The sequence below is a fragment of the Phycodurus eques genome, chromosome 12 (genome assembly GCF_024500275.1).
Source record: "Phycodurus eques isolate BA_2022a chromosome 12, UOR_Pequ_1.1, whole genome shotgun sequence".
NCBI lineage: Eukaryota > Metazoa > Chordata > Actinopteri > Syngnathiformes > Syngnathidae > Phycodurus > Phycodurus eques.
In genome coordinates, this window is record NC_084536.1 from 5,723,645 (window position 1) to 5,745,315 (window position 21,671).

Sequence of the window (21,671 nt, forward strand, 5' to 3'; positions counted from 1 at the left end):
CATCCTTCGAGCTGCGGATTTGTTAACCCGCTCGCCATCGCAGTGCTGACACCTAGTGGTGGGTTCGGTAGCTGAAACGTTGATCGATGAACACCAGATCTTTTCAAAACAGCGAAGAAGAGCTTCGCTTCAAAGAAAACAGCAGGCAGTAGTCACTCAACGGCAGAAGTGAGAAACCATGGGGGGGGGGCATTGGTCGCGATAATAAACTACAGTAAACAATGAATGAATGCACGATTTATCAGTCCATCTTAGATGAGCTCGGGTCCAGAGAAGCCGGCGGCGTTTCTGGGTGATGTTGATAAATGGCTTTTGCTTTGCATAGTAGTGTTTCAAATTGCACTTACTGCTGTAGCGCCGAATTGTATTTACTGACATTGGTTTTCTTCTCTGAACCTTTTGATGATGATATGGACCGTAGATGATGAAATCCCTAAATTACTTCCCCTTGTACGTTGAGGAACATTGTCCTTAAACTGTTCCACTATTTTCTCACGCACTTGTTCACAAAGAGGTGAATCTCACCCCATCATTGCTTGTGAATAACTGAGCAATTCAGGTAAGCTCTTTTTATACCCAATCATGGCACCCACCTGTTCCCAATTAGCCTGTTCACCTGTGGGATGTTCCGAACAGGTGTTTGATGAGCATTCCTTTCTCAGTCTTTTTTCCACCTGTCCCAACTTTTTTGGAATGTGTTGCAGCTGTTAGACATAACAAGTCTAAGTGAATGATTATTTACTAAAAACAATCAACAATCATTAAATATCTTGTCTTTGTAGTGGATTCAATTAAATATAGGTTGAACATGATTTGCAAATCATTGTATTCTGTTTTTATTTATGTTTAACACAACGTCCCCACTTCATTGGAATTGGGGTTGTATGTTGCTGTGATTTATTCAAGACTAATTACATCATGTAAAATATTTCACATTCTTATTTAATATGGCATATTTGGAGTTATGGTCATAGCACAACACTGCTTTTATTGTCCATAGTTGGCATTAAAAAAAAAAAAAAAAAAAACATCTTTGGATAGGTCTGATGCCATTGAACATTTTGAGGGGTTGAACGGATACAAATCATGACACATTTTAAGAGCCTGAACCATGTTTTGTCTCAAATGACTCCTACGTACTGTATGTATTGTGATTATGATGCACAAGGGATATAATTAAAGACATAAAGCTTACATCTCAGTATTGTGTTATTGATAAAAAAAAAAATAGTTGTACACTTGATCTAACTGAAGCTTCGGCATGCGGAAAAATCTCCAATAGTCGGTCCCCATTTTAGTGTTTGCCCGTTTGGAAAGTAATAGCATTTATTCTGAATGAGATGCATATTTTGTACATGATTTAGTTGGGATGTATTGAACGACTTGCGCTGCTATTACTCAAGATACAAACAAGTCCTAGTTTAAACAACACAAAAGCATTAGTGTGAGTCCTCATCTCACCATACCCCTAAGACTGGTTCTATTAAGTCATTACAAAGCTGAGAGAAATATTTGCATGACGATTTTAATCGCAAGAGAACAAACAAATACAGCAGCATACAAACCATTTAAACAAATATGATAACATAACAGCATGCTGGTAGCGGAAACTACTGAAAACAAAAACCGTCACGATAGCACAAATCTGACAACCTGAAGGTATCAATGCAAAACTTATAGCAAATTAGTAACCAAGTCGTAAATTCCAAACCTTGTCGGTGTATCATGACTTTCAAAGGCCAAACATGAATGTCGTTTTTTTTGGTCAACAAAACATTTTCTCAAGGTGGCGTCACATTCACTCGCCTGTTAAGGAGATCAGATGCTATTTTCCTGATAATGTTGAGGGGCAGAGTCCAGAGATCACTTTGGTAAATGTCCCACAGCTCCTTCAAAGCGCCCACAATGCTCTGCCTTGCCACACCTGGGTGGATGTGTGTCAGCTCATTCATCAGTGTGTCGAATGCAGCTGTGGTGCCGTAGTGCTGGGGCACAAAGGTTGCTCTTGCCGTGGGTGTGCTGCTGACCCCCAAACGTTTTTGGGTGGTCGCCTGGAAAAGATGTAGAACTTCATCATCACTTATTTCGTTGCAGTCCAATTGCAACTGGAACATGATATATAGTAAAATGACCTAGCATACATACATAAAATCATTCCTAATAGTTGAGATCCTGACTTCTATATTATTTCATTAACCAACCATCTCAAGGGCAGCATGATGATGACTGTTTAGCACATCTTCCTCACAGTTCTTAGGCTCCAGGTTCAAATTTGGCCTCGCCCGTATGGAGTTTGCATGTTCTCCCTGTGCCTGCGTGGGTTTTCTCCGGGTACTCTGGTTTCCTCCCACATCCCAAAAACATGCATGGTAGATTGATTGAAGACTCTAAATTACCCATAGGTGTGGATGTGAGTGTGAATGTTTGCTTGTTTATATGTGCGACACGATTGGCTGTCGACCAGTTCAGGGTGTACCCCGCCTCTTGCCTAAATATAGCTGGCATAGGATCCACTAGGCCCGCAACCCTAGTGCGGATAAGCAGAATTAAAGGACAATGGCTGAATTGATGGAAACTACCTCAAACATCACTTCACTCTTGCTAAAAATCCAAGTGTATTTCATAAAAAAATCAGCACTGCCCTCTGCTGGCTATGAAGAGATACACACTTTCCTCATAAACCATGGGGCCAAGCAAAGTTAAACTTTTACCACGTTAGCGTTAGCTGTTCTATTTTTTTACCAATGTTCGAACATTTCACAAGAGCAGCTAATTATTCATGAGCTACTTTAATAAATAATTACTCCCCATTACACATAATGAACATCGGATAGCGAAGGGTGTTCATTCTCTGAATGGTTCAGCAAACATGCACACAGTCAGAACAAGTTTATGATAGCGCTTTTGAAAACAAGTTTTGTTGACAGCTTCGTGCCCTTGACGCGGAAGCAGTTAGAACTTCACGTACTGTACCAGACAGGGCGTGCTGAAACTTATTACAAAAAGGATCGACCTTTGTTCCCTTTAATCCAGTACAATATATTTGCATTTGTCACTTAGAAATGTTTGTTTTCAAACATTTATTTATTGTATTTTAACTTTTATGTGGAATACATCTTAATTGAATTACTAACTAAAGCTCAGTACAGTGTTAATGTTCCAATTTTACACTACTGTATTCTAATGGTCATCATGGTGGTAGTTGGAGAGCCAAGTATTGTTTTCCACATGGTATTGGGGTAAAACTTTTGAGAAGCACTGGCTAGAGGCTTTTAAATACAAAGAGGTCATAGCCAAATATTTTCAGAATCAGAATCTTCTTTATTTGCCAAGTATGTCCAAAAAACACACAACGAATTTGTCTCCGGTAATTGGAGACGCTCTAGTACGACAACAGACAGTCAATTGACAAGAGAACACTTTTGAGACACAAAGACATTGAGAAAAACAGTCACTGAGCAATAAAGGGTTGCTAGTTATTTTTATTTTGGGTTTTTTTGGACAATTGTGCAAAAAGATGCAGAGTCCTCTAGCACTTAGAGCAGTTCGAATGACTAATATTGCAATAGTCCGGTGCAATGACCATTGTGCAAAGGGTGTCGAGACTTCAAGCGAGTAGTACGATAGTCTGGGACAATGTTGATTGTGCAAATGTTGCAGATACTCCTCAGTAAGTGTGCAAATGGAGCAGATGCTACTCTGGCATGAGTGGCTAGTATTGGTCAACAACAAAAATGCAAATAGTGTAGCGTGGTGAGACTACTACAGTGAGTGCACGAGTAATATATAATTGGCCTGACAGAAATGTGATAAACTCAAGACAAAAGACAAAAAATTGTCAGCAATGGAATTGTAGGTTAGGTGTTTAAGAAGGTGATTGCAAGAGGGAAGAAGTTGTTAGAATGTCTGCTAGTTCTAGTTTGCATTGATCGGGAACGTCTACCTGAGGGAAGGCGCTGGAAGAGCTGGTGACCGGGGTGCGGAGGGTCAGAGAGGATTTTGCACGCCCTTGTCTTAGTTCTGGCAGCGTGCAAGTCCTAAAAAAGGGTGGTACCGACAATCCTTTCTGCAGTTTTGATTGTCCGTTGCAGTCGGAGTTTGTCCTTTTTTGTAGCAGCACCAAACCAGACTGTGATGGAAGAACACAGGACTGATTCGATGACCGCTGTGTAGAACTGCCTCAGCAGCTCCTGTGGCAGGCCGTGCTTTCTCAGAGGCCGCAGGACGTACATCCTCTGCTGGGCCTTTTTGAGGACGGAGTTGATGTTGATCGCCCACTTCAGGTCCTGAGACACTGTAATTCCCAGGAACTTGAAGGTCTCGACGGTTGACACAAGGCAGCTGGACAGCGTGAGGGGCAGCTGTGGCGAAGGATGCCCCCTGAAGTCCACGATAATTTCTAGTCTTGAGCGTGTTCAGTCCAGGTTGTGTCGGCCGCACCACAGCTCCAGCCGCTCCACTTCCTGTCGATATGCAGACTCGTCACTGTCCTTGATGAGGCCGATGACAGTGGTGTCATCTGCAAATTTCAGGAGTTTGACAGCCGGGTGCGTTGACGTGCAGTCGTTCGTGTAGAGAGAGAAGAGCAGTGGAGAGAGGACACAACCTTGGGGCGCCCCAGTGCTGATGCTGCGTGTGGATGAGGTGGCGTCCCCCAGCCTCACCTGCTGTGTCCTGCCCGTCAGAAAGCTGTAAATTCACTGGCAGATGGCAGGTGAGACGCTGAGCTGGAGAAGCTTGGAGGAAAGGAGTTCAGGGATGATGGTGTTGAATGCTGAGCTGAAGTCCACGAACAGGATCCTCGCGTAGGTCCCCGCCCTATCGAGGTGTTGAAACTTTCAAATGCTGTCAACCAGCAAATATAGGGTTAATCAGGAACTATCCGGTGATTCAATTGAACCAAAACTGCCAATCCACCAACACTGCCAGCATCCACTTCGCACGGATGCTGTTGACGATATTTGTCCAGTATTGAAGTCGATAAGTGAAATTCCGTCCGGTATTTACCGCTTTTTGGATGTCGAGAATGTTTTTTTTTGTATTTTGCTAAAGTGAGGATGGGTGGGATGATGTGTCACTTTATCAAACGGGGGGTGATGTCTGGAGTTGTTTGTTTTTGTTTTCTTCTTTTTGTTTTGTTGTTTAGTTTTTTAGTGTTTAGCAATATATTATACCCTTTGATCGTTTGATTGATTTTTGTTTAAATTTTTTATGTTTTGATCATTCCTGTTTAACAATATGTGGTATATGTGAAATACCTTTCCTTTTATATGTGATTAATATAATCAAAAGGGGGCAGCTCAGTTGGCAAATGTATGCTGTATATATACCAAATATTACTTCCATTATTTTTATACAACCTTCACATGCTTTATTGTTTCATTGTGACTACTAGCTCTGTGTGCGTACTAATTGTTCCTAGCTATGTTGTGACTACTAGCTTTTTCCCGGCTATACTGTGCGTACTAATTGTTCCCAGCCATGTTGTGACTACCACCTGTTTTTCGATAAAGATACATTGAGTGCAGCTGGACAAAGATAATTGTTTTGCTTTCCTTCTCTGTCACTCTCACTTTGATATATCAAAGGGGTTTTCTGTCTGGGCTTCAGTAAGGGGTGACAACTCGCAAGACTTGTACCGTTTCCTCTTTGCAAAGACTTTTCTCTCTTTTTAGTAATAAAACCCCATAAAGACAAGATTGCCTCCTCACTTATTCTGTCAGAAAAAGATTTGCCAAAACACAAGATATCGACATACCACAGTATTATAATTTCTCAGCTATTCTATGAAAAAAAAAAAGATTGATCATGTCAATAAAAATTAGTTTGTTTTCTGGTTTGGGTTAACCCTACATCATCAATAAAGACTAGTGAGCCCGTTCAAGAAGCATCCATGCAAGCCCAAGCCATGACATTACCTCCACCATGCTTCCCAGATGAGCATGTGTGTTTTGGATAATAAACAGATCCTTTCTTTCTCCCTATTTTGGCCTTTCCATCACTTTGGTAGAGGTTAATCTTGGTCTCATCAGCAGTCATTGGCCTCACGGTGTCCAACTGCCCTGTCATTTGTCGTTTTTGTTAAAAAAATAAAAATAAAATAAAAACAAGCTAGCTCAAAAAAGGTACCACACAATCAATGACAAACACCATTGACGAGCTAACGGAAATTAGCATTCAACCCGTGATACATATCTCTGAAGAAAATAAATATTGGTACACAAGCGCTGTATAACCACATAAAATTGGCATATACAGACCCTTTCCAAAAAATTTGAATATCATGGAAAAGTTTATTTATTTCCATAATTCAATTCTAAAAGTTAAACTTTCAAGCACTGTGATGGCATGGGCATCAAACCAGGTTTTGGTGCTTCTGGCGGTATGGGCAGGGGCCAGGTCCTGCTGGAAGATGAAATCTGCATCGCCAGATCCCCAGCAGAAGGAATCATAAAGTCCTCTAAAACTTTCTGCTACTGTTGCGGTGACCTTGGATTTAAGAAAGAGTTTACCAACACCTGCACTGGACATTGTGCCCCAAATCATGACTGACTGTGGATATTTCACACTGGAGTTCAAGCAGCTTGGGTTCTGTTCTTTACCCGCCTTCCTCCAAACCCTTGGACCTTGATTCCTGAATGAAAGGCACACTTTACTTTCACCGGAAAAGAGGACCTTGGACCACTGGCCGACAGTCCAGTGCTTCTCCTTGGCCCAATTGAGACGCTTCCTATGTTGGCTCAGGCTCAGATTCGGCTTGACCCGAGGAACCCGTCTGAATGTGGTGGTTTTTGAAGCTGTGACTCCCGCCTCATTCCAGTCTTTCTGGATCTCTGCTAGATTCTTTAAGTTCTCTGTTTGATAATCCGCTGAAGCCCACTGTCATCTCTTTTGCTGGTGCATCGTCTGCCACATTTTGTCCTTCCACTACACTTTCCATTGATATGCTTGGACACAACAATCTGTGAACAGCCAGCCTCCTTAGCTATGAACCTTTGCGGTTTACCCATCCTATGGAGGGTATCAATGATGGTCTTCTGGTCAGTTGTCAAGTCTGTAGTCTTCCCCATATTGAACCCAACTAAGACAATTGAAGCAAACTGAAGCAATTTAATGACACCTAGGGAAACCTGTGCAGGTGCTGTTTGACTATTTTCTCACACACTTGTTCACAAAGAAGTGAACCTCGCCCCATCTTTGCTTGTGAACGACTGAGCAATTCAGGGACGCTCCTTTTATACCCAATCATGGCACCCACCTGTTCCCAATTAGCCTGTTCACCTGTGGGATGTTCCAAACAGGTGTTTGAAGAGCATTCCTCAACTTTCTCAGTCTTTTTTGCCACCTGTCCCAGCTTTTTGGAACATGTTGCAGCCATACATTTCTAAGTTAATGATTATTTGCTAAAAACAATCAAGTTTATCTGTTTGAACATTAAATATCTTGTCTTTGTAGTGTATTCAATTAAATATAGGTTGAACGTGATTTGCAAATCATTGTATTCTGTTTTTATTTATGTTTAACACAACGTCCCAACGTCATTGGAATTGAGGTTGTATGATTATTGCTGATATCGGATCGGACGGACATCTGTATCAGCCAAAGCTCAAGGCTGCAATATCGGTATTGGATCGGAAGTGAAGAAGTTGGATGAGGAAATCCCTATGATTGAACCCACGGGAGTGGACTCACCTCAGTCGCATTGTTGGTAATTTTAGGGACACCAAGTCCAGGAGCCATTTTCGTCTCGTTGGCCAATTCTGTGTTTGCTACCAGAAAATTAACAATGATTTGACAAGAAATACATCAAGGTGGCGTTCATTAGCAACCATAAAGTGTCATATATCGTACCTTTTGACATGTCTTCTGGCTGTTCTTCCACCATAGCAGGTATAGAAGCTGGATGAATGTCTTCCTTGGCATCGTACCACACCTCACCCGTGTTCAGCTCTTTGCATGCACCTGCTGTCCACGTTAGAGGACACACGACTCAAACCACCACAGGCTTGAAAATAAATGTGTGCTTTCATTATTGCATACTTGAGTGGTTTTCTTCAGGAGTGTTCACTTTACAGGTGGTGCTGGTGCTCCTGGACATTCTCTGAGCATCCTGATAAAGTCAAACATTATTTATGAAGAACATTTTAAAGAAGGTACTACAGCAGTCCTTAACGTACCTGGCTGCACTCTAATAATGTTCTGCCTTGTTGTGCTTCCTCCATGCATGTCACCCCAGACCTCCAATTTCAAAATGAGAAAGCAGAGTCAAAGTACAACCCCAATTCCAATGAAGTTGGGACGTTGTGTTAAACAAATAAAAACAGAATACAATGATTTGCAAATCATGTTCAACCTATATTTAACTGAATACACTACAAAGACAAGATATTTAATGTTCAAACTGATAAACTTTGTTTTTAGCAAATAATAATTAACTTTATGGCTGCAACACGTTCCAAGAAAGCTGGGACAGGTGGCAAAAAAGTTGAGGAATGCTCCTCAAACACCTGCTTGGAACATCCCACAGGTGAACAGGCTAATTGGGAACAGGTGGTTGCCATGATCGGGTATAAAAGGAGCTTCCCTGAATTGCTCAGTCATTCACAAGCCAAGGTGGGGCAAGGTTCACCTCCTTGTGAACAAGTGCGTGAGAAAATAGTTGAACAGTTTAAGGACAATGTTCCTCAATGTACAATTGCAAGGAATTTAGGGATTTCATCATCTACGGTCCATAATATCATCAAAAGGTTCAGCGAATCTGAAGAAATCACTGCATGTAAGCGGCAAGGCCAAAAACCAACATTGAATGCCCGTGACCTTCGAACCCTCAAGCGGCACTGCATCACTAACCGACATCAATGTGTAAAGGATATCACCACATGGGCTCAGGAACACTTCAATGTCAATAAATACAGTTCCGTGCTATATCCGTAAGTGCAACTTCAAACTCTACTATGCAAAGCAAAAGCTATTTATCAACAACACCCAGAAACGCCATCAGCTTCTCTGGGGCGAGCTCATCTAAGATGGGCTGATGCAAAGTGAAAAAGTGTTCTGCGGTCCGACGAGACCACATTTCAAATTGTTTTTGGAAATTGTGGACGCCGTGTCCTGCGGGCCAAAGAGGAAAAGAACCATCCGGACTGTTTCGACGCAAAGTTCAAAAGCCAGCATCTCGATGGTATGGGGCTGTGTTAGTGCCAATGGCATGGGTAACTTACACATCTGTGAAGGCACCATTAATGCTGAAAGGTACATACAGGTTTTGGAGAAACATATGCTGCCATCCAAGCAACATATTTTTCATGGACGCCCCTGCTTATTTCAGCAAGACAATGCCAAACCACATTCTGCACGTTACAACAGCGTGGCTTCGTAGTAAAAGAGTGCGGGTGCTGGACTGGCCTGCCTGCAGTCCAGACCTGTCTCCCATTGAAAATGTGTGGCGCATTATGAAGTGTAAAATACGACAACATAGACCCCGGACTGTTGAACAGCTGAAGCTGTACATCAAGCAAGAATGGAAAAGAATTCCACCTATAAAGCTTCAACAATTAGTGTCCTCAGTTCCCAAACGTTTATTGAATGTTGTTAAAAGAAAAGGTGATGTAACACAGTGGTAAACATGACATTTTTGGAATGTGTTGCAGCCATAAAATTCTAAGTTAATGATTATTTTCTAAAAACAATCAAGTTTATCAGTTTGAACATTAAATATCTTATCTTTGTAGTGTATTCTATTAAATATAGGTTGAACATGATTTGAAAATAATTGTATTCTGTTTTTATATAGGTTTAACACAACATCTCAGCTTCATTGGAATTGGGATTGTAATACCTTAACTTAAAAGAACAAGTGCAATAATATGTGTAAACATACCCCGGATTTTCCAACACTTTATCTATGTTCTACATAATAAAAGAAATTCAGTTCATTATTAAATACACATGTAGAACAAAGTGGATTATGTCATCTTGAGACAAGTATGGGTGTTTTACAACATTTCTCAGGCGGTGCACAATGTTTTGTTTAGTTTTTTTAAAGCATTTTGTCTTTATGGGAATGTAACACATTCTAGTTCTCACCCCTTCACAGTCTAAAGTCAACGGCTTGAGATGATCCAGAGGAATCCCTGCCAGGATCTCATCTCTCATCTGATTGTAGTCAGATTCCAGTTTTTGGAGATCATTCGTAATACTGGCTGGAGACTCAGATGACCTACAATGAGCAAGGAAACCCTAACAATTGTCTTCTGTCAGCATATATGATGTCCACAGACGTTAACGTGAATAGGATGTCACACTTATATGGCATTTAAGAATGTTAAACTGTTACTTGAAACTTCTCATATACTTAATGCAGATTTTGAAAAACTTTTTCAAATGAGAGCAATGAAGGTCAACCAGTGTCATAGAACCAATTATGTTCCACTGCACATTAAAAAGAAACAACCTTACAGTTTATGACTGACGTTTCCGTGCTGGCAAATGTGCTGTCGGCACATGTGGTACTGCAGGGCCAGCACACTTAGCTCCGCCTTCTGAGCACATCCTAAATTGTCGCATTGCTTTTCCTGGCGGTGATACAGACTAGACAAACAAACAAATAAATCAATAAAATGCAGTCATTCAGTAAATCCATTCTGATTAGATACCTCTTCTCTTTTTTGCTTCTCACCTCCTGGGCCACCTTTAGTTTGTTAAATTCCTGAAATATAAAAAAAGTACACAGCTACTATCAATGTCCATCTTTTAAAATTGTTGTCCTGGTATTTTCACCGCCAAACACAAAGTGTGCAGGTAGGTTTTGATCGCCAGGACAACAGACCTAACACATTTTAAAAAATAGGTTGCAGTGGGGGGGTTTGGCAATAAAGACGTTAGTGCTAATCCAGATACAGTAAATGTGCAAATTGAGAGTTATTTTCACATTCGGCGATTTGTCCACAATTTATGCCAAGCAGGACAGTCGCCCATCAAATAAATGGAGCGCTGGTGAAAAAAGTAAAAATAGGGCTAAATCAGTCCCGGGCAAACTACGGCCCGCGGGCCACATCCGGCCCGTTGATCATTTCAATCCAGCCCACCAAATATTGGTACAGAATTTCCCATAATCATCATGACTACATTCATTTGACCTTGTCCTGTAATGCCCAGTGGTACCACCAGGTTGTCCTGTAATGTCCAGTGGTTCTACCAGGTAGCGCAGTAGTACAGTGATGCATTGACTTGCCTTTGGCTGTTCTGTTTTTATTTTGCTACTGCTCTGAACACTTCTTCAACCATGAGTGGGCCAAAGAAAATAAAAGTCGACAATGAGTGCCGAGTGTTTAATACAGAATGGACTACTAAATACTTTTTCACTTGAGTCCGGTCAAAGGCTGTATGTCTAATTTGTTAAGAAACCATTGCGGTTTTAGAGGAATATAACATCAGCAGACATGCAAACACCAAAGGCATGTAAAAGGTGCCAAAAAAAAAAAACATTGTAGGGTGTTTTCTCAAGTTGTAAGTGAGCTGAAATCAGACGGGCTGGCTTATCTAGTGTTAAGACCTATGCCCGGGAAGCCCAATAGAAGACGTTGTGTGAGGTCATGTGAGTTTGTGTCGTTTAATTGGTGAACTCGACTTAAAAGTCACTAGCGCTTAAATTAGATTGGTGCAAACAGCGAACAATGCGTAAGTCGTAGTCTCACGCACGAAATAGTTGATAAATAAACAATAATTGATAAATAAAAGTAGCCGGCGACATTTAGATCATTGTAATGGAGTAAAAGTACCGTTACTTCTTAACAGCAGAAGCGGGGGAAGTGTTTTTTCTGGTCTCGTCAACTCCTGTGACTTATCCAAACAAAGCAAGTCCCGAGCGCACACGCCTCATGCCAAGGCGCTTACATATTAGACCGCCGCGGACTAATATTCACAATTACATCTGTGTGCGGATGGTGGATGTGTGGAATGGATCTAGCTGCCAGCGTTCAAAGAGTTTGAAACAGTCGATGATGTCAGCGCCGGCGGCAGCGACGCCCCACAGGAAAAACTCACTGGATCTATATGATTCACATAAATGGCCTATTTTGAGTTCAAAACGGCAAATTTCGTGAAAAGTGACTGATTTGCATGCATGCATCAGCTGTCACTTTTCCACCAAGGATGCTGGATTATGCTAACAACCAATCAACGCAGGAACTGCGGCCAAGGGGTTAAAATCAAGCTTGCAGGCTCAGCAAACCACCTTTATCTGACAAACTGCCATCCAAGATTCAATCACCGAGTCTAGTTTTTTGCTGGCATTCAAACCAGCAAGCCTCTTTCCCAAGGAGAGTTTCTGAAACAATGCATGATAGAGACAGCAAGTATCTTGTGTCCTGAGAGCAAGAACAAATTTGAAAACATCATCTTATCACGCAGGACAGTGACTTGCCGTGTTGAGCTTGTTTAACCTGAGCTGTTTTAGCAAACCCCCTTCCTTCTATACCACTAAAGTTGAAGGAAGGGGACCGTTATGACTGTAAAAGCATATAATTCGTTGATTGACTTATATTACTGCTTATACACAAATGGAATTTTTTTTTTTTTAGTCTGGAGTAATAGTCTGCTCTGCTGTATACATTCACCATCATGTATGCGTATTTTTACCTTAAAGAACCGCACAACTAAAAATTCAAGTGTTTGGGAGTTGTCTAAGAAAATAGAAGTATATTTCATCATTTTTGTTTGTAAATACTGTTTTGTGTTTTAATGCTGTACTGAACTAACAAACTTTGAGAAAAGTTCATAAAGACAGCTCCTGATGCATAGGCATACCTCATCGCTACCGCGTTTTAATTGTGATCTTAACCATTTTATTGCTAGGAACACAATCATAAATTCACAATAGCTCATTTTTAGTTAAAATGTTGAGATTTGAAGCCTTAACCCACTCAGATGATTGAAGTTCTGACATGGCTGCATTCACAAGGGATATGTCTGAACACATCCAGCAATTACACCTGAGGGTATATCCTCATCACAAGACTGATCATATAACCTCTCCTCCACTCATTTATCATGTATACCTATGACTCTGAGATCCAGTCCCCTTCAGTCATTGACATGGTAAGAAGAGCTTTGTTTTCTTCTTTCATCAGTAGCAATGAAGTTTTGTGGAAAAAAAAAAGGTTTTAAGATCAGTCTTAATTCCTATTTAATCATCAACTCCATTGTTTAGTCCCAAAAAGGGATGTCAAATTCAGACTGCTTCATAATTATAGTCCCCTCAGAAGACTTATGACAATGAAACCGTAGAATTGTTTAATTGACTTAATATATTACCTCATATACACAACAAAATGTTGGCTAGCTAGTTTTGAAACCAAAAAGTCTAGGACACTGACCCCTTGTCAAATCCCGTGTTTCCTGACTTACCCTGACATGCTTGGGGATGACTGCGCGTGACCTCTCTCTATAACATTTTATTGTTTTAAAAGAATGCATTAATTATACCACGGGACACAACATGTCCCTGTCTGACCTCACGTTGCAACAATAGTTTCTGCTAAAAGCTGAAGACTCCTTTCACAGACCCCAATCCCCATGTTTCCTGTCCTGACATATCACATATTCATGCGTGACCCCTACACCCTCCTTCCACCCTCCCCTCTCCCAGACGTCTGCCCAGGCATGTTCTAGGGGTGACCTTGTGTGACCCTAGCCCTAATTATACCACCTGACCTTACGTAACCCAGTCTGACCTTGCATAGTCATTGGAAGTACCGAATTTCATAGCATGTGATAATTTTGTTTTATAACCCTTTAAAGTAAATTTGGTTTTGTTTTATAACCCTTTGGGTTGCAAGGTGGCCTCTCATGACCTTTTGAAGTTGCCATTTTATTGTTTTATGACCAGTAGAGGAAGCCATAATGACAGTCACATGATCAAAACAAACCCCCTAAAGATCAAAGGTCAAAGCCATAAACCTGTCATTACGTGACCTGTCAAGAGTTTACTGTAAGGGGCACTCTTCTTCTTCCCCCCCCTCATCCTTGACAATTCACTATATTGACAGGGGTTTTCAAATGAAAACCAGCCTAATATTATTTCATTTTATACATTAACTATTTGTTCCAGTAAGTTGCAATTGGGCGGCACGGTGGCCGACTGGTTAGAGCGTCAGCCTCACAGTTCTGAGGACCCGGGTTCAATCCCCGGGTCCGCCTGTGTGGAGTTTGCATGTTCTCCCAGTGCCTGCGTGGGTTCTCTCCGGTTTCCTCCCACATCCCAAAAACATGCGTTAATTGGAGACTCTAAAATTGCCCGTAGGTGTGACTGTGAGTGCAAATGGTTGTTTGTTTGTATGTGCCCTGCGATTGACTGGCAACCAGTTCAGGGTGTACCCCGCCTCCTGCCCGATGACAGCTGGGATAGGCTCCAGCACGCCCGTGACCCTAGTGAGGAGAAGCGGCTCAGAAAATGGATGGATGGAAGTTGCAATTTGTGATTGCACTTTGTAATAGCATCCAGTTAGCCCTTGGTAAAGTTGAATTTTTTGGGGTAATTTATTTTTATCTGTTATTCATTCCTTTTAAAATATTTACCTATTTTAAATTTTTTTACTAAAAACTTACATTGTTTGTTGGAAAGTAGTGCAATAAAAATGAAGATTTTCAACATGAGGAATAACTGGGATTAATAATCGTGGGAATCGGGAAGGCCGATGCTGATATTCGACATCAAGACACATATCGGCATTGGCCTTTTAATAATATAATTGACAATCGGTTTATCCCTAACTGACATGTTGAAGTTGTTTGAATTTAACTGACCTGAGCGACATAGTCGAGGTCAGACATGTGCAGTTCAGTAAGCATGTTCTTGTCGGCTGTGAGAAGCTCTTCAGTTTGGGTGAAGGCTGACGAATGCTCGGTGAATGGTGCACCCGCCATGATGCCGTATGAAGAAACACAAGGCACTGCAGAGATGCACTGATCCGCAGTGCTGATCTTACACTCTTCTACGATGGTGTTGCCGCTGGCTGCAGATAATTCACTACCAGATTGAGCCTCACTTGTTAGCACCTTGTTCTTAAATGCACAGATTATGCTGTCGTCATCCTCAATGATGCTGGTGTCCAGTGAGTCACCTTTAATATCTTCCACACACTGCTCCGTGGAAAGCTCCCCTTTATTTCCCTCAGCAGACGTCCGGGAGTTGTGTTGTTCGGGTAAAACTGGCAGACCAGGGATGTTACTCGACTCAACTTCATCTTCTGTCAAGCTGTAGAGCTTGGATTGGAGCTCTATTTCAAACTCCTGCCATTCAAACCTGAAACGTAAAACAATGTGGATGGTATGAAACAGGAAAAGCATTGTAAACATCCACAATGCACTGCTAAAATATACAGGGTGAATGGAAAGTAACTCCATATTTTTAAGTACTTGTAATTTATTTCTGAAATATAATTCTTACGCGGCACGGTGGATGCCTGGTTAGCACATCTGCCTCACAGTTATGAGGACCAGGGTTCAAATCCCATGTCCGCGACCCCTAGTGAGGATAAGCGCGAAAGAAAATGGATGGATATAATTCTTACAAGAAATGAACATGAGAAGAAAGTGTATTGCATGGAGTTTGATTTCAAATTTGATATGGGCGCCAGCATTAGCCACCAGTTTCTCAAGCCGCCTGGGAACCACATTAACTGATTTCACATGGAACTCTTGTGGGATGGAAGACATAACTTCTCGTATTCGCCCTTCAAGTTTTTCCAAAGTCATTGGTTTGGTAGAATAGACTTGCTCCTTTAATCATGGAACATACACAAAAAAATGTTTACAAATATTACAACATATGAAAAAATTACTTGCTCCTTTAATCATGGAACATACACAATTTATTTATTTATTTATTTATTTTAAATATTACAACATAGGAATAAATAAGTATTTTAAAATAGGGAGTTACTTTTCAATCACCCTGTATATTCAGTAGATTTTATCTTTGGCAAAACTATGTAGCTACAAAAAAAAATTGGATGTGGTTGCGTCTTCCTAACCGGAAAAGTCCAGTGGGTAAATGGTTAACTCAAATCTTAAATCTTGTAATTGAGCTAATGTTCTATTTACATAATTTGGAAATGTGGGAGGAAAATGTACAATACTGTATCTGCCGAGACTGAACAGATGCAATATTGTACTTTTTCCTCGCACATTACAAAAATGTTTTTTTCTGTCTATATACAGTATATGTATGTGCACTGTGATTGACTGATGACTAGCTTAGTGTGCACCTCTCGCCTGAAGTCAGCGCTACGATAGGCTCCAGTAGGTTGCGACTCTTATGAGGACAAATGGTATCAGAAATTGAAGGATTGATCATGTCTTCTGAAAATATCTAACATATCATGATGATCAATGTAAAGTGGACCCTTGCAACGAAAACACATTGGACGCTGTTCGACAAACTTTAAATTTACCTGCTTCATGAAAACAAAAGGCAACAAAATTGGTTCCGCGGTTGAACTTTAACCATCAATAAAGTTTCCAATACTTAGCACTTTGATGAGTGCCACTTTCTGGGGCCGATAACTTCCCTTCTTAAGTTTCATTGTTGTCATCACTTATTAACCTGAGACTGCGACCAAAATGGTCTCGTATGTGACCCTTTTTTTCAGTGGGCGTGAGAAAAAATTCCATCTGGTCGCACTTGCCTGTTTTAAGCTCCATCGAACACAGTCTCACTATAAGACATGGTGGTTGAAAGTCAGTCTTTTTCACTGCTTTAGTCAATCTTCACTAGCTCTCCTGATCTGAAGCGCAAGCGCGGTCTCGTTATTATGAACGGCCGCAACAGCTGCGCGTGCGCCGCCCCCTCTGCATGCATGAGAGCGAGACCGGTGTGGCACAGCGGCCCCCTCTGTCATTGGGCGAGGAGGTCCCGCCGACATGGGTTCAGACAAGGGCGCAGATGGTAATGGGGATGAGGGATACACATCCCCTTCAGATTCATAATGACCCTGATCCGTCCCCTCCACATTCGCCACGCAGGATTTAAAAAAATAAAACCCTCTTCCTCAAGTCCGATCTCCAACTCGGCAAGGCTGACGAATCTTACAGCTCAGACATGGAATTCCTATAGTATTGGCCCCTTTCTCAAATTATATTTTGCATAGTATCCCCACTTTAATGCTTAAGATCACCAAACAAATGTAAATAGACAAATATAACCCAAGTGAATTTAAAATGCTGTTTTTAAATGGTTGCTTAATTTCTTACGGACAACTACTATTCAAAGTTACCTGGCCCTGTGTGAAAAAGTAATGGCCCCCCCAAAACCTAATCACTGGTTGGATCATCCTTAGCAGCAACAACTGAAATCAAGCATTTTCTATGACAGGCAATGAGTCTTTCACATCTCTAGAGATATTTTGGCCCACTCTTCCTTGCAAAACTGTTCAAATTCAGCAAAAATGGAGGGTTTTCGAGAATGCCACTGCTTTTCAATCTGTTACAAGTCTGGACTTTGATCAGGCCACTCTAAAACCATTTTTTAATTTTTTTTTTTTTACGCCATTCAAAAGTTGACTTGCTGGTATTTGGATCGTTATTCTTCGACAAAGCCCAAGTGCGCTTTAGCGTGAGGTCATAAACCGATTGCTAAACATTATCCTTCAGGATTTTCTGTTAAGGAGCAGAATTCATGGTTCCATCAATCACAGCAAGTTGTCCAGGTCCTGGAGGAGTGAAGCAGCACAAGACTATCACACTACCACCACCATGTTTGACTGTATGATGTTCTTTTTCTTAAATACTGTCCTACCATTTACACCAGATGTAACAAGACACACACCTTCCAAAAAACTAAACTTTCATCTCGTCAGTCCACATAATATGCTACCATAAGTCTTGGGAATCATTCAGAATTTTTTTTTTTGCAAAAGTAAGACGAGCCTTTGTTCTTTTTGGTCAGCAGTGGTTTTTGCCTTGTAACTCTGCCATGGATGCCCCCCCCCCTTTCTTATTGTGTCCTGAACACTGACCTTAATTGAGACAAGGGAGGCCAGGCAGTTTTTTAGAAGTTGTCCTGAGTTGCTGGATAAGTCATTGCTGTTTTCTTGGGGTAATCTTTGCAGGCCGGCCACTCCTGGGAAGGTTCACCCCTCTTCCATGTTTTCTCCATGTGAGGATAATGGCTATCCCAATGGTTGGCTGGATTCCCTTTCCAGACTGATACATGACAATTTCTTTCTCGACTGTTCTGGAATTTCTTTGGATTGTGACATTTTGTTTCAGCTTTTTAAGTGATTTCTTGATTGAACAGGTCTAGAGGTGATCAGGCTTGGGTGTGATCAGTGAAAATTTACCAAAAATTTAATGAGCCACAATTAATTCATGATTTAACAAGGAGGTTAATGACTTTCACACATGGCCAGGTAACTGAATAGTTTTTTCCCCCTTAATGAAATCATTTAAAAACAGAATTTAAAGTTCACTTGGGGTATATTTATATATATTAATCATGGGTAACTAATATTCAAATGAATTACACGTTGGAAACTCTTAGGTGCAGTATTTCAGACAAGTGATACTTTTGGTTTTGTGCAATGAAAAAAAAACCGAACCATAATAATGGTAATAGCTAAAGTTGGTATTAACCCAGGGCATTGCGACCTCAAATGTAATGGTACTCCCTTATACCACAGTTATGTCTGACCATTACCTCATAAAATTTGAAGTCTTGGCCCATTGCCTTCATTCTGACCACAACCAATGCTATAGGAGCCGTAATATTAGTTTTATTACGGCTGCACTTGCAGAGCTATTATCCTCAGCAATTGCCTCATTTCCTTCTTATGTGGGTCTTTTTGATAAACTCACAAATGATTTTAATGAGGCTCTGTGTAACGCTCTTCGACACCGTAGCAGAATTAAGACTTAAAACGCGTCCTAAGAGACTGACTCTTTGGTTCACAGATGAAACCCGAGAAGTTAAAACAATCATGTCTGAAGCTTGAGGGCAAATGCCGTGCGACTAAACTTCTGTCAGGTATGGGGGCAACTAAGGTCTTGCCAGGTATGTGGCTATATTTTACTGAAATAGAAACAAGCTCTCGTTTTAGCCAAAACCTTTTTTTTTTTTTTGGGTCCTGTTCGGCTGTTAGGTCAAACAGAAAGAAAGATCCGTATCCCTTTTGTACTGTAACAGTTTTACTGTGTCACAGTGGACTTTTTAAGCTACCACTGTGGTTTCTTTGTATTCTGATGGATATTTATTGAGAATTAGTCGTTCAGTAAATTAGAACAAAGTTTTAAAAGGGGAGTGACAGAAAAAAAGTAGAGAGAGTGAAACGGTAACTAAATATAGGAAAAAGACAAAAGACAAAGCACTAGATGTAAACAAGATGTAAACAAGAAAGTAAAGCATTATATAACTATTACAATGACACATTGGATTCACACCATCTTTGGGGGGGAGGGCAGTGTTGGGCTGGGGAGGACACTCGGCCGGGTATCCCAGCACTCCAGCCTGCTTTCTGGCCTGCCATGCCGCCTTTCCCCCGCAGATTTTTAATGCTCCACATACATTCACCCATTTTCTGAGCCGCTTCTCCTCACTAGGGTCGCGGGCGCGCTGGAGCCTATCCCAGCTGTCATCGGGCAGGAGGCGGGGTACACCCTGAACTGGTTGCTAGCCAATCGCAGGGCACATACAAACAAACAACCATTCGCACTCACATTCATACCTACAGGCAATTTAGAGTCTCCAATTAATGCATGTTTTTGGGATGTGGGAGGAGACCGGAGTGCCTGGAGAAAACCCACACGGGCACCGGGAGAACATGCAAACTCCACACAGGCGGGACCGGGGATTGAAAATGTGAAACGTAAATATTTCCTGTTAAAAGGTGAAGAAAGTATGAGATTTAGGGCCAATCCCAATTCTACCCCTTGGTTTTGCGCATGCATGTGAACGAAGGGGTATCCCAATTCCTAGGGGAAGGGTGTGGTATGGGACTGACAGGCGAAGAGCTTGCTGACAAGAAAGCGGAATGGACAAGGAAGTACATAGATAGTCATACTAAGGACAGTCATGGTTGGTAAACGTCTCATTATGACAAGCTTGCACATTGCTAGTGTCTACCATCAGACTACGGAGACAATTTCACATTAAACTGACTTCACTACAATGTACTGCATTTTATGAACGATTAGAAAGACTTATTCGACAGCTACTGCAAGTCATATTCAGAAGCTACTCAGCTAATGTAGCGTGGCTCATAATGTCGCTTCAGAGTATACTGTGACGTTCGCTTTTCATATAGTTAAGCTGTAGCCTATAATCACTCATGTAATACAGCAGTTCATCGTCGTGAAACTATTAGCTTAGTGTTTAAATATTCACGTCCGACATGCTTACGAAACACACGAGGTCTGGTCAATGTTATAAATACTGTAACTGGACGCCTTATCCTCCACAGGGACGCGACAGGACAGTTTTCTGCAACAACGCACAAAACTCCTGAAATACAAGCCCAGTGGCAAAATGACAACCGTCACAAAAGGCAATTATAAAATTCCTTTTAGAGGAATTAAAAATAAATAAATAAATAAATAAAAATAAAAATAAAAAAGTTTACACAGCTTTCCAGTTAAAGTGTAGATACTGTATTTACATTTTTTGTTTGTTCTTAACATTATTTCAAATTTAGCAGAGCTAAATTGATTAAAACATGTAATTTTAAGAACTATCAATTTGTAGATCTCAAAACGGAGAATTATGGTGCAAAACAGAGCAAACGAACAAATAACAGCACTAATACTATATTATATATTTAACGTATTAAAATAGTTTTAACTTTATACGCTTCTTGTCAGGGGTGAAATGTGCAATAACGGATTCATTTCCGGTTTACTGGCGTAAGCTTTCGTTGTAGCTGTTTAATCCCCCTTATCTGCTATTTTGTCATTGAGGTTCCTCCCTGCTGTAACACAGTTACAGCCAGAGATATGTTAAAATTGTATTGTAGACGTAAGCACTTATTATTCGCGATGAGCATTTGATCTCTTCTTGCTTGATGTGTCACATGCTTATCTACGCATCAATGATATTTGTTGTCCTATGATTTAGCCATTGCACAATGGTTTCTTGTGTGGCATTTGGTTGTACAAATGGTTCAGGCAGTGGCAAGAGTTTTTTGGGGGACTTTCCAAGTGAAAAAGGAATACATGACCAGTGGATAGGGGAAGTCAATCGACAGGGGAAGAACCTTGGTCAGCTATGGGTGCCTAGCAAGCATTCCAAACTCTGTGCTGATCACTTCGAACCGGCGTGTTTTGAGAAATACTTATGAATTTGTACTATAAAATGGGTGGAAAACGATAGCAACCTCATTTTGAACCGTTCAAAACGAACTAATGATATCTAGCAAGTTAGCAGCTAGCGCCTCCTGGGCCTGAAAATAAAAAAAAAACATCGACAGACCTATAAAGAAGACCGATAATATTCGAGGCTTGTTCTATTTATGAATTGACCGTTAAGAAATTGCGAATAAGTGGTCAAATAAGCACCTGGAGTAAGCTTACAGGGAGACAACAGCGGGCGACTGTCAAACCTGATTCTGGATTTTAACCGCCTTCTGTGGAGCATTTCACCTGATTGTCGCAGAAGCTTCAATTCTAGTGTCGACTGACCT

General features: G+C 41.1%; 1 protein-coding gene across 5 annotated transcripts; it reads right to left on the reverse strand.

Annotated features, from left to right (window-relative positions):
• Positions 1-1,602: 1,602 nt before the first annotated feature.
• Positions 1,603-21,652, reverse strand: rbm44 (RNA binding motif protein 44). 5 transcript variants are annotated; one of them, XM_061692127.1, is made up of 11 exons: positions 21,591-21,652; positions 14,806-15,304; positions 10,656-10,708; positions 10,459-10,590; positions 10,087-10,219; positions 9,881-9,909; positions 8,178-8,238; positions 8,041-8,110; positions 7,852-7,962; positions 7,693-7,769; positions 1,603-2,051 (listed from the first exon to the last, which is right to left on the reverse strand). In XM_061692127.1, the coding sequence occupies exons 1-11, from the start codon at positions 21,623-21,625 to the stop codon at positions 1,782-1,784; spliced, it is 1,470 nt and encodes a 489-aa protein (XP_061548111.1). In that variant the 5' UTR covers positions 21,626-21,652; the 3' UTR covers positions 1,603-1,781. The 5 variants fall into 5 exon arrangements, with proteins under 5 accessions (XP_061548111.1, XP_061548112.1, XP_061548110.1 ...); XM_061692128.1 differs by having other exon boundaries at positions 7,693-7,760; positions 7,852-7,965; XM_061692126.1 differs by having other exon boundaries at positions 7,852-7,965.
• Positions 21,653-21,671: the final 19 nt, after the last annotated feature.

Bases quoted from the DNA above. Each gene is read 5' to 3' on its own strand.
- rbm44 (XM_061692126.1), bottom strand. From the start codon at position 21,625: ATGCTCCACAGAAGGCGGTTAAAATCCAGAATCAG. The intron at 15,305-21,590 runs GTTTGACAGTCG...TTTACGTTTCAG, and splicing joins CGGTTAAAATCCAGAATCAG to GTTTGAATGGCAGGAGTTTG. The intron at 10,220-10,458 runs GTAAGGTTGTTT...TGCTCATTGTAG, and splicing joins GGAAACGTCAGTCATAAACT to GTCATCTGAGTCTCCAGCCA.